The sequence below is a fragment of the Quercus lobata genome, chromosome 12 (genome assembly GCF_001633185.2).
Source record: "Quercus lobata isolate SW786 chromosome 12, ValleyOak3.0 Primary Assembly, whole genome shotgun sequence".
NCBI classification, from domain to species: Eukaryota; Viridiplantae; Streptophyta; class Magnoliopsida; order Fagales; family Fagaceae; genus Quercus; species Quercus lobata.
This window is the reverse complement of record NC_044915.1, coordinates 27,657,680-27,670,688: the sequence shown is the minus strand read 5'-3', so window position 1 is coordinate 27,670,688 and position 13,009 is coordinate 27,657,680. Positions and strand designations below refer to the sequence as shown.

At 31.2% G+C, this 13,009-nt stretch overlaps 2 protein-coding genes across 2 annotated transcripts; one reads left to right on the top strand and one right to left on the bottom strand.

The window, feature by feature from the left end:
• The first annotated feature begins 10,167 nt into the window (after positions 1–10,167).
• Positions 10,168–11,344, top strand: LOC115970474 (dihydropyrimidinase-like). Its single transcript, XM_031090104.1, has 4 exons — positions 10,168–10,187; positions 10,742–10,788; positions 10,969–11,056; positions 11,163–11,344. The coding sequence occupies exons 1-4, from the start codon at positions 10,168–10,170 to the stop codon at positions 11,281–11,283; spliced, it is 276 nt and encodes a 91-aa protein (XP_030945964.1). The 3' UTR covers positions 11,284–11,344.
• A 484-nt stretch (positions 11,345–11,828) lies between these two features.
• LOC115969854 (pathogenesis-related protein STH-21-like) lies at positions 11,829–12,733 on the bottom strand. Its single transcript, XM_031089488.1, has 2 exons — positions 12,483–12,733; positions 11,829–12,255 (listed from the first exon to the last, which is right to left on the bottom strand). The coding sequence occupies exons 1-2, from the start codon at positions 12,664–12,666 to the stop codon at positions 11,957–11,959; spliced, it is 483 nt and encodes a 160-aa protein (XP_030945348.1). The 5' UTR covers positions 12,667–12,733; the 3' UTR covers positions 11,829–11,956.
• Positions 12,734–13,009: the final 276 nt, after the last annotated feature.

Sequence of the window (13,009 nt, the reverse complement as noted above, 5' to 3'; positions counted from 1 at the left end):
GACAAATAGCATGACAATTCTCTGTTTTCCTTCACATGCTTGGATGAACACTTCTAAGTTATTATTTGCTTTTCATAACATGCTTAGATGAACATGCTCAGGTAGTTGTTTCTCTTTTTTTTGAATGCTTAGACGAACAGGTCTAATTACCATTATGGTTTTCGCTTAAATAATTGGAAGAACATGTCCGAGTGATTTTCTTTGTTCTTCTCATAACTGCTTGGATGATTGGTATGCCTAAAAAAAAATATTTTTTTCTTTGCAATTATGTTGATGACAAATAACATGACAATTTTGTTTTCCTTCACATGCTTAGATGAACATGTCTAGGTTAGGAATTTTTTGTTTTACATTAACCTCTTGGATGAACATGCCATTACTTTCATGCTTTCTTTACATTTACATTGTTATCTAACAAATTTCACTTTTTGTTTCTCTTTACATTAAATTCCCCAACACATGTTTGTTTACAATTCTTGCAAATTAACATGATCATGTGATATATTATTTGCATTTGTTTGACATGACATGATATTGGCCACCTTAACTTAGGAGATCAATTTTACCAGTTGAGATGGGTGCTTAATCCCTTCCCATCTCGTAAATTAGCCTCCGAACTAAGATCAAGGGTTCTAAATTAGGCTCTTGTATATGCAATTTTACATTTTTTTGGAATGTAATTAGGAAACAAAGAAATGTAATTTACTTTATTAGATTGTATCTAGGACCAAAAAAGCATTGTAAATTTTTGTTACAAAACTGATATAAATTGTCATATATAATAATATAACAGAAGCATTTTTTATAGAGAAGGTTTTCTTATTTTTCCATTTAAATTAAATAAGTGACGACTCCATTTAAAACCCTTGATCTAGGGGGGAGTACATTTTATAGCGAATTCAACATTTTGAGCATCACGATCACATCCGTTTGCGCGGGTTAAGCCCAATTTGAGAAAAAATTAATGGGCCAGGGTCGCGGTCGCTCACAAAGAGTAAACTTATGTGTGTGTGTGTGTGTGTGTGTGTGTGTGTATATAAACTAAAATAAAATAAGAGGAAATTATATTTTACCACCCTAAACTATACCATTGATTACGTTTTTCACCTTAAACTTTGAATTTTTATCCAAGTCAATAGTAAATTTAATGTTAGGGTGCAAAGTGTAACAAATGTTATAGTTTAGGGTGCAAAACATGCATTCGAAAAGTGTAGGGTGCAAAGTGTAATCTGGAATATAGTTTAGGATGGTAAAGTGTAATAAAAGAAAGGGCAGGAGAGAATAAAACTCGTCTATGACTTAAAAATGGTGTAAATCTTACACTAGGTGTAATTTAAACTCATATATATATATATATATATGTGTGTGTGTGTGTGTGTAATTGTGATTGTTTGTATTTGTACCGTGCATATGCACATGTTGTAGACTACGGCATATATAGGTAGCAGCTTACAAATAACTACTAAATGTGAAAATTTTTATTTGAATTTTTGATTACTAATCAGTCATTACAAGCTACAACAATACTCAGCGGAGAGAGAACTCAGAGCACATAGAAATTTTAAAGGGGCAATAGTACGGAATGATTCTTAAGCATAGGCAGTGGGGTTTTCCAAATGGTAGGCTTCAACAACCTTGTACACGGCCATGGCTCTTTCTTTACCACCTTTGATTTGTTCTTCATTGATGGTAAAGTCACCAGCAGGGTGGTACTCCCTTGTCATTTTACAAAAACACCCTCCATCTGAAGAGTTTTCAAACTTAACCTCATATGCAATACACTTAAGTGATTATGTAAATTATAATATAAAGAGGATAATTAATTAATTAGTTTTTTACTTTTATGTCCATTAAAAAAAAATTCTTTCTTAATCAATTTAATGAAAAATTCCTTTTGAATTAGTGTTGTGTGTCTGTGTAAAAGAATTAGTGTCTAATTTTGTGTCTCATCCAAGGTTGTCAAAATTGGGATCTTATGTAAGATCGTTAAAGGTAGGTGGGATCGTAGATTGTAGGATTGGATCGTGAATCGTAAGATCTTACATATTTTTAGATTTAAAGCAAAAAACACATTGATAATGACTTTGTATATTGAATAATCACGTAAATTATAAATTCATCCATAAAAAAACTAAGATTTGCATCATATGATGTAATTTGCATGTTATACATTACTAAGTCTATACTAACAAAACAAGTATATTTAAGTTTTGACCCAATGTATTTAAAAAGTTCAATAAATGTTTAATTAGCAATCAAATACCAAAATATTTATCAAAACATATGGAAAACATTTTCCAAGTTCCAAGTTCCAAGTTTGAAATCCAAAATAAGTTAGCAAATGGAAACTAGCTAACTACAATATGAAATCCAAAAGTAAGATGAATATTAAGGCGAAGTGAATATTTAATTATTCCCATTCTAAGATTCTTATAACCACCGTCCTAAATTCCTAATCATCATCATCCATTTCATCATCTATGTAGACATTATATATTTGTATACTAGAGCTGCAAAAGATATTAAGATACAATTTCACATTCAACTATTCAAGTTATACTACTTAGTAACAATTAAAGAGCATGCTCAAAAAAATCAATCAATCAATATACAAATACAATTATAATTGATAAAATTATATATAAAAAAGAGATGAGTTCAAGTTACACCTGGTGTAACTTCATAAGAGTTACACCTTTTTTAAGCCATAGATTTCTAAGAGATCTAACGGTTGAAAAAAACATTATTAAATGTTAATACTTTCCACCTTATTACCTAATTAATACTAGCATTTTTTTTTCTCTTTCCTTATTTATTGTGTACCCTTCATTTTTTTTTTTTTTTGAGAGAATGTACCCTTCATTTTCAATAACCTTCCAAACCTACTAATCTACTAAGAAGCACCTCACCATAGCCAAATCTCCCATTTCGGCACAGAAGCAATATAACAATTAAATATTATGTCAATTGAATAATTCCTATATCACCTAAACATGGGTCATATATCTCCAGCACCTCCAAGTTGAAGCTCCTTAAGAGCTAGTCAAAATGTCGTTACAAGATATTGCAAATCAATAGTCAATATAGCAATTTGCTCCTATTCCAAATGGGTATGAAATGCTTTTTTTTCCCATAGTATGTTTGACATGAAGTCTTTGCTAAACTTGCTGGTTGTATAAATGTAGTAATTGGGTAATTTATCCAATAACGAAATTGTCTACAACACTATTTGCACCACGACCAGCTCTTTATTAATGGGAATGTAAAGCAGAAATTCTAACAAAAAATTTCTAGTGTACCGTTCAATAGCTACTTTGTGGAGATTTCTCTCAAGAAAAAAAAAAGAAAAAAAAAAAAGCTTCTTTGTAGAGATGTGGGAGGTTAGCTATGGTGGGCTGCTAGTATATGTAAGGTTTACAGGTTATTGAAAATGGTAGTGCACTCTAATCATGTGGAATGCAATAAATAAGGTGAGAGAAAACAAACCGTAGTATTAATTAGGTAATACAGTGGAAAGTATTAACATTTAATGATATTTTTTCAACTATTAGATCTCTTAGAAATCTATGGCTTAAAAAAGGTGTAACTTGAACCCACCTCATAAAAAAAAATTTTAGTAATATTTTTTTTTTTTTGAAATCGAAACCAAATGACTTTCATTAATTCAAAAGACTAGAATCCAAATATAAAGAGGATCCACTGCAGGGGGAGGATCCTCCTCCATCCATACAATATCATTATCAGATAACCTAGCAAATTTTGCCAAAGCATGAGCAACACCATTGGCACTACGCCTAACACAGCTAACTGAGATGGATCTAAAACCTGCAGCCAAGCACCAAATATCTTCATAGATTAATCCAAGCCGAGAGAAGTTTGGTTGAGCCTACGAAACTGTCTTTATAACCAGAGCATTATCACCTTCTAGTATCACCTCCATAAAACCAGGTCTATAGCAAATTCCAGAGCTTTGCGACAAGCCATCACCTCCAATTCTACACTATCCCTCACAACACCACCCTTGGCAAATACAGCAGCCATAACTTCACCATTCCCATTACGAATAAAAGCACCATAGCCCGAAGTCGCACCATTATCTAAACAAGCTCCATCAAAATTCAGCTTGAAGAACTCACCTTGTGGTGGCTGCCATGCTTGACTTGTAGGGATGTGGACTGATACAGGTACACTCAGTTAGTCTTGAGCATCAACAAACTCTCTCAAATAATTTGATGCACGTTGGTGAGACCGTGATGGGTGTTGGAAGACACCCCCATGCAACATTGTATTCCTCTACAGCCAAATTTGCCAACAAAGCACCCAAAATAAGTCCCATTCCTCCAATGACAGCTTTGGCATGAGACCAGCTACTAGCTGTCTAAAATCCACTTGCTCAGTCCCAAAATTTTGAAATCTGATAGCACTACTTGCCCACACATCCTGTGCAGCCTCACACTCCCAAAGCACATGCAATACCGTTTCCGTAGCTCTATGACTTCTTCGAACCAAATTATCCCGTGTAGGCAATATATTTTGACATGCTCTCCAAGAAAAGAGTTTTACCTTATTGGGGACCCTTGCTTTCCAAACCCGTGACCATAAGGAAGTGCTTGCTCTTTGCACTGAAGTCTCTCTTGAAGAACTCTCTACCATCTTCAATAGAACACAAATTAGTATATTGATCAAACAAATTTAACAACATTATAACTTAAAAGGCAGCAAAGTCAACATCAAATTCTTCATTTAGAAATGATGAAGCATTCATTCATTTTGATTACAAGTGAACTAGAAACTATAAAAATATTTGCTTAAGTTAACATAATTTTATAAAAATAAAATAAAAAGTCATACCATCACAACATGAAAAAAATAAAAACCCTTAAAGCTTCATCAAAACAAAAAATTTATCCCATAAAAAAAAAAAACCAAAAATTCATGTTTTTGGTAGGATCATATGGGATCCTACCATTTTTACAATCCTATACGATCCTACCATTTTTACGATTATAGTGCGATTCTAAACATTTTGGTGAGGTGGGATCGAAAAATCTTGTGATCCTATGATCCAGATCGCGATTTTAACAACCATGGTCTCATCTATATAATAATAATAATAATAATAATAATAATAATAATAATAATAATAATAATAATAGATGAAGCTGAGAGAAACTTAAATTAGAATTCCAAATTAGAGTTCCATTTTTGCGCCATGTGTCCTAAATTATTTATTCTTAAAAAGTTTTATTTCTTAATTTTAGAATCAAATGTGGGACCACATCATAAATATTCATCCAAGTGAGTTATTAAGTACAAAAACCAAAGAGTCTAGAATAAAGGAATCATAAAAAAGAAATGTTTCACAATAATTTAATAAATGGACAATTTATATTTTATATCTAATAATATCTTTATAATTTTTTTTAAAGAGTTAACAAAATATAACAATGACTATCAATAGTATTTAAATTATATATGTAAGGACCAAAGGATCCAGCGGCCCAGACCCACTTTGAGCAGTGAGTGGTACAGTCCAGCCTTGGCCTAAATCAATAAATTTGTGAGAGAGAGAAACAAACAACAAAAGGGGGCTCTATTTGAGGATGATAATAAGGGGGAAAGGGCTTATATTATTGAATAGATGAGCTAAACTCCTCCTCTAAGTTAGCCCAAGGAGGTCGATGCTATACAGAAAAATGGCACTGTTCACTCTCTCCTCTCTGTGTTCTTCTAATCTTTTTTCTCTTTTTTGATACTTGTGTCTCAATCCCTTTTCCAATGCACGTTCTTTTCCTTATATACTTTTACCTCCATCATATCTCAACCATCCATTCTCACCTAACATCTCTCCTCTCATGACACTTGTTGCTTTTAACATCTGAAGAAGGTGGTGGAAGGAATCTGCTTAGCTGTGACTTACACTATTTAGGTCACTTCGTCATCAATGCGGCTGATAAAGCTGTTGCCTACCATTTAATGCGAATGCAACAGGCCATACTAGACCAGAAGCTTCCCTGATGCCCTTTGACTCTCTCTCTCTTTAGACTCAAACTCCCACTTAGAATGCCTTAGAGTACCTTGACTCACTTCTTCCTCTCCTCGGGTGGCTTTCCTCCTTGGGCCTGTGGTCTATGGCATCCTCACACTAATGTTGCAACTCTTCAACTTCATCCTCGATCCTCGGGCACCTACAATATATATAGGAATTAAATTATACATTTTACTATATATCTTTAAGTGTATCTATGCATATGCATGGATTTATATGCTACTAGTAATAATTAACTAGATAAGGCCCTGGAGAGAGATAGAGAGACACAAAAAATGTGTGGATTGTTAAATAAAATGCACTATTTCATTATATATTACCAAAATAAAATACCTAAGACTAACAAAACATTTGAAAGAGGGAGAAAGAGGAATCTACCACCTCTATTATACTAACCCCCATCACCATTAAGAGGCCGAAACCCCTACGAGTAATTTTTTTTCTTTTTTTCTTTTTAAATTAGGTGCTTAAATATGAACTAGGTTTAGGTAATTTGGCTAGATATTTTTTTTGGGTATATAAGTAGAGAGAATATTTGGTGCATAATGTAAAGCCATATTATACCGTGGTTTAATTTTAAATTATCTATAAGACACATGCATGTACACTTGCCCACACCATTTCTTAATGTCACACTATCGATGAGCAGATGACAGTCAGACAATTGGACATACTTTTATTTCTTGGAACGAAATATATGAACACAACACAAATTAGTTGATTTTCATGATCTTGTTACTCTTTTGCATTTATTTTTGGTTTCATGATTTAAAAAAATAATAATAATAATCTTATCTTAAGAAGGTTACAAATATACAGTGAAGCTACTAAACTAATTTTTAATATCTCAAAATGTATATGTTTCTTTACTCTAATTTAGTTTACTTTTTTTTTTTTTATAATATATGTACAATATTATCCAAAACCGTTTTACATAAAATATTACAAAATTATCCGTGCATTGCATGGGTAACTTACTAGTTGATACATAAAATAGAACACCAACAAAAAACAGGGGACAGATTTGGTAGAAGACAATTTATTCTAGTTGATGAATTTGTATGAAAAGAATGTATGAAAATGAATGAGATTTACATAAGGCAATAGTCAATAGTCAATAGTCATAATCATTTGTTGTTCCTAAGACATAAATTAATTAATAAATTGAATTTTATAACATTCAAAACATCATTTTAAATAATAATAATTTTTGGACGTTGTGGATCCAACATAAAACATGAATAAAATTAGGAGATATTAACTTGTGGTGCTTAAAGTGCAGCTCATAATATGATAAATAATTTACAATTAATTTATGAATGTTTTTAGTTGATGGAGTTGAGGCGTGAATCAGGTCACTATCTTGAGACAATACACGCCGTCTACTAGTTCCGATTTAGTAGATTAACAACATTGGCATGCCGCCCCCAGGATATAGCAACCTAGCCACCTTATTGATTATCTTTACAAGCCTACATCTCTTGTAGGATATGAAACTTTTAAATAGTAATTTCTTTTTACCTAGGAATATAGTGTAGAAATCATTACATATACATAATAAAAAATTCTATAAGGATGTGACGTAAAACCCAAGTTTCTCAATTCCATTCTCAACATCTCATATCAGCTTATTACATATATATATATATATATATATATATATATTAATATTAATAGCCAAAGCTCAGAGAAAATCCAATTAAGTTTTGATTGGATTCTCAATTTTGTGCCACGTGTCCCATTTAATTTTTTAATTTTGTATGAAATGAACTATTGAGTGTAAAAATCAAAGAGTCCAAATCTAATTAGATTTTAAATTGGATTTCAATTAAAATCCTATTTTCCACCACGTGTCCATCTATTTTTTTAATTTTTGTGGCAAGCTAATTTTTGGGTGCAAAACGGAAGAGTCTAAATCCAATTAAATTCTAAATTATATATATATATAGGGTTCGGTTCAAATTACACCTAGTATAACTCTAAATAATATTACACCATTCAATATTTTTTAATTGAATGCGATTTTTGACAAATCTACCATTAGATTACATTATTTTCATATATTCTTCATGTTTGCAAAATTTCAAGGTGATCAAAAATTAATAGTCATGTCATTAATCAATTGTTTAAATTCAAGTTTTTGTAATTTAAAATAATGTATATAATATGAAATGGATTGAATGATAAATAACATCCAATTGACATGAATGTTAAAACACACACACACACACACATAGAGGATTGGGTTCAAGTTACACCTGGTTTAACTTTAAATAATATTACACCACTCAATATTTTTTAATTTGATGCGAATTTTGATAAATCCACCATTAGATTACATTATCTTCATATATTCTCCATACTTGCAAAATTTCAAGATGATCAAAAATTAATAACCATGTCATCAATCAATTGTTTAAATTCAAGTTTTTGTAGTTTAAAATAATGCATAAAATATGAGTGTGGATTGAATGGTAAATGACATCCAATTGATATGAAAATTGGCACAAATGTTAAAACACACACACACACACACACACACACATATATATAGGGTTGGGTTCAAGTTACACCTGGTATAACTCTAACTAATGTTACACCACTCAATATTTTTTTAATTGGATGCGAATTTTGACAAATCCACCATTAGATTACATTATCTTTATATATTCTCCATGCTTGCAAAATTTCAAGGTGATCAAAAATTAATAACCATGTCATCAATCAATTGTTTAAATTCAACTTTTTGTTGTTTAAAATAATGCATAAAATATGAGTGTGGATTGAATGGTAAATGACATCCAATTGACATGAAAATTGGCATAAATGTTAAAACACACACACACACACACACACACATATATATATAGGATTGGGTTCAAGTTACACCTAATATAACTCTAAATAATGTTACACCACTCATTATTTTTTAATTGAATGCGAATTTTGACAAATCCACCATTAGATTACATTATCTTCATATATTTTCCATACTTGCAAAATTTCAAGATGATAAAAAATTAATAGCTATGTCATCAATCAATTGTTTAAATTTAAGTTCTTGTAATTTAAAATAATGCATAAAATATGAGTATGAATTGAATGGTAAATAACATCCAATTGACATGAAAATTGGCATGAATGTTAAATATATATATATATATATATATGGTTGGGTTCAAGTTACACCACTCAATATTTTTTAATGGGATGTAAATTTTGACAAATCCATCATTAGATTACATTATCTTCATATATTTTCTATACTTGCAAAATTTCGAAGTGATAAAAAATTAATAGTCATGTCATCAATTAATTGTTTAAATTCATGTTTTTATAATTTAAAATAATGCATAAAATATGAGTATGGATTGAACGGTAAATAACATTCAATTGACATGAAAATTGGCATGAATGTTAAAAAACATATAGAACATGTAATTCGACAGTGAGATTTTCAAAATATGAATTCTATAACAAATTATTGGGTGATGTAACATTACTTAGAACTTGAATCCAACCCATATATCAGAAACCATTACATATTTTAGAAATGTATGATTTAAAAAAAGTGTCAGCTAATACTATGTATAATTTGAACTGTATAATTGTGATTATTTTTAATTGTACCTATGCATATGTACGAGGCTATACACTAGTATTAAAAAATAAGCATAATTACACTCAATCAATTCTAATACCCATCTAAAAATCCAACCAAATTGAGAGTTTATTGAGATGTTATTAGGTGTGGTAGGATGTATTGAGTTTTAAGTAAAAAAGTCGATGTGACAATCTCTTATTGAATAGTGTAAAATATAAGTTTTACACCCTATCCTTATCAAATTCGGAGTCATACAAATATGTATTGGTGGTGGTCAATCAAATAGTGATATAGAGATATAATATTCCCCTCTAGCTCCCTCAACCTTATTTGAGAGTTTGCCGAATATATATATTACATTTGAGTCCGAATTCATATTAGTCTTGTGTGTGTAAAAGACTTGCTGTCTAATTATTTTGTATCTCATTGATACATAAAATAGAACATCAACAAAAAAAACAAGGGACAAATTTGGTAGAAGTCAATTTATTTTAGGTGATGAATTTGTATGAAAATGAACAAGATTTACATAAGGCAATAGTCAATAGACAATAGTCATCATCATTCTTACAAGCTACATCCGAGATCGCCTAAAAAGATATATTTTGCATGTGCAACCTCAAAGTACGTGAAAAAAAAAAAATCAGGGTCTTATGTGTCTTAAAAATTTTGGCCCATGAATCAATTTTACTTTTCAATTATTTTGAAATTTTTGGTTTTATATAATTTTTTGTTTATGATACATTAAATTGGTAGAACACTAAAAAATAAGGATAAATGTACCAGAATACAATTTATTTTAGGAAGACATATTTAATTAGAAAACAAGATTTTCTAATTTTGTAAAAAAAAAAAAATTACATATTTTTACATTATATTTTAATTTAGTTCTTAATCTTTCAATTATGTCAATTTAGTTCCTAATCTTTAAATGTATGTCAATTTATTCTCTACCATTATCTCTTGGATAGAAAAGTTGAAGTATCAAACAGCCTAAAAAAAAAAAAAAAATTTGCCACATCAATTTTTCTTTTTTTTAAGAGAGCACGTCAGTTTTTTATTAAAAAACCCAATCCAAACCATTTTAGTTTGATTCAAAATTTTGCTTATTTCGTTAAACAGGGGGCAGACCCATGTAAAACACTATCTCAAGACTTTTATTTTCCCCTATCCTAGCTGATTGATTTGTTTTAAGTGTCATCTTAAAGTTGTTGGCCTTCAATTCTAGAACTCATATATGCTGATCTCCAGATTTCTTTTTTCTAGATGATTTATTGTTTTTAAGGAAGATAAAGAACTCGTCTTTAAATTGCAGGGCAGAGGGTTATTAGAGAACCAGGAGTTTCTGGTTTATCCCTTGATGAATCTGGGGTTTGGGATCCTGACTTCGTCACTGCAGCAAAGTAAGATCTTGCATTGCTTTTCATTTTTCTTTTATTTATTTATTTGTATCTTATATTTTGATATATTCTATCGACTTTTACAAACAGTATCATCTTCAAGTTTCAGGTTTGTCATGAGTCCCCCTATTAGTGCATCTGGACATGATAAGGCCCTACAAGCTGCCCTTTCAACAGGAATTCTGCAGGTTCCTACCAATCATAACCGCTGGGACCGTAAAGACACTTAAAGAGACTGTGACTTTCACTTAGGGATTTTTTCTGTTTTTTTTATGAAAGGGAGTTTTTTTTGTTGTTGATAGATGTGAGTAAGGGAATTCAATTATCTGTTTTTTTTTTTTTTTTTTTTTTTTAAATTTAAAATTATACCGACATTTTATAAAATAAAATTAAAAATGCTGACATATTAGTCCAGGTGTTGGCAATTTTTTATTTATTTAAACTATTTAACACGGCAAATTTTTAAAGAATAGAGATGAAATACATACTTTACCCTAAAAAGTATTGTATATAAGTATTGTATATAGGATGTTAATAGTGCTTTAAATACCGTCTTTTTTGTTGTCTTGTGATTATGATTTGTGAAAGATGAGGTTTTGGGTTGATTGGTAGTTAAAAGAAAAAGGCACATAAAAGTCCCTAACAATGGTAAAACAAAACCAGGGGACTTGGAATGGCCATGAGTGTATCAAACTGTGCTTTTATGTTATCTCACTTCTGGATGAAACATATTAAAAGAAGACTTACTGACCAAGAAGAATTGTGAGCTATGAAATTTTTTGAATACTTCAGTTATTAAAACCTAGCAGTGTAATTTCAATAAAAGATCATTCAAACATACAGTAGGATATTCAGACGTCTGTTGAGAAAGCATAACATGAGGATTTGTTATAGCAATATTAATTAAACATAGGTATGAGGATTTGTCAGGAGGTAAGCTTCCACTACTTTGTACATCTCTGTTGCTCTTTCTTTGCCAAACTCTATGTCCTCATCCTTGAACTCAATTTCTTGATCTGAATAATACTCACTCAACATCTTACAAATGCAGCCTCCATGCTCATCAGCTACAAACTTCACCTCGTACTTAATGGATTTGAGCTTCTCTCCCAACACATCTCCTTCAACTATAGTGTACTTGCACCAGTAATTCTTCGTGTCTAGCTCATCCATCCGGAGCTTTGCATGTTTGAAATGAATACCTGCATATTGTAGACATAATTTAAGCACATACTACATTTTACCTACTAAGATCTCAAAAGGTCGTTTTTATGCATAAAACTCCCACTTTTGCCTATAAAAAAATTACTTAGTAGGCTGCCTTACCCTTAAGTTATTTAATTACTAGGATCTAATACTAATATTTTGTGGCAAATAGCATAGCTTCCTAGCAAAAAAACAAAGACAAATAGCAATATTTGTTACATACCTTGAGCAAAATTAATTTGCATGATACTTCCAACATCTCCGTCTCCTTCAATGATTTCAATGCTATTAATGGACTGAGACATGAGCTTTGGGCATAGATTATGCGAGTCAACTATCAAGGCCTTGAATAATCTACCAGGATCAATTGGTGATTCATACTCTTGAGCAAAACTTATCACACCCATCTTCCTAGTCTAGAAATTGAAAACAGAACGGGGGGTGGGAAAGTGTTTTACAAAAGATGCTGATAAATTAATCAGCAAAAGAATTTATAAGATGCCTAGTATATCCAAATTAACTGAGAATGACGTACACTTATATTCAAGGTGTAAGGTGTGGAATTTTGTTCCACATTTCTACTAGTCTGGCGGGCTGAAATGAACACAAAATTAGTCAGAGATTCCAAGCTGTGGCAGTGGGACCCCCTTTTCTTAGTCAGTGGCAACTGGAGTGGAATCAAGCTCATTGCGCAGCTATTAATGCATTGCTCTGGCATTGGCCAAACCAAGTCTTCTAGACTTCTATAAG

Excerpts from the sequence above, each read along its gene's own strand:
- LOC115970474 (XM_031090104.1), top strand. The coding sequence starts at position 10,168 with ATGAACAAGATTTACATAAG. Across the intron at positions 10,789-10,968 it reads TAAACAGGGGGCAGACCCAT|GGCAGAGGGTTATTAGAGAA; the intron begins GTAAAACACTAT and ends TTTAAATTGCAG. Across the intron at positions 11,057-11,162 it reads GACTTCGTCACTGCAGCAAA|GTTTGTCATGAGTCCCCCTA; the intron begins GTAAGATCTTGC and ends TTCAAGTTTCAG.
- LOC115969854 (XM_031089488.1), bottom strand. The coding sequence starts at position 12,666 with ATGGGTGTGATAAGTTTTGCTCAAGAGTATGAATCACCAATTGATCCT. Across the intron at positions 12,256-12,482 it reads GCAAATTAATTTTGCTCAAG|GTATTCATTTCAAACATGCA; the intron begins GTATGTAACAAA and ends TACAATATGCAG.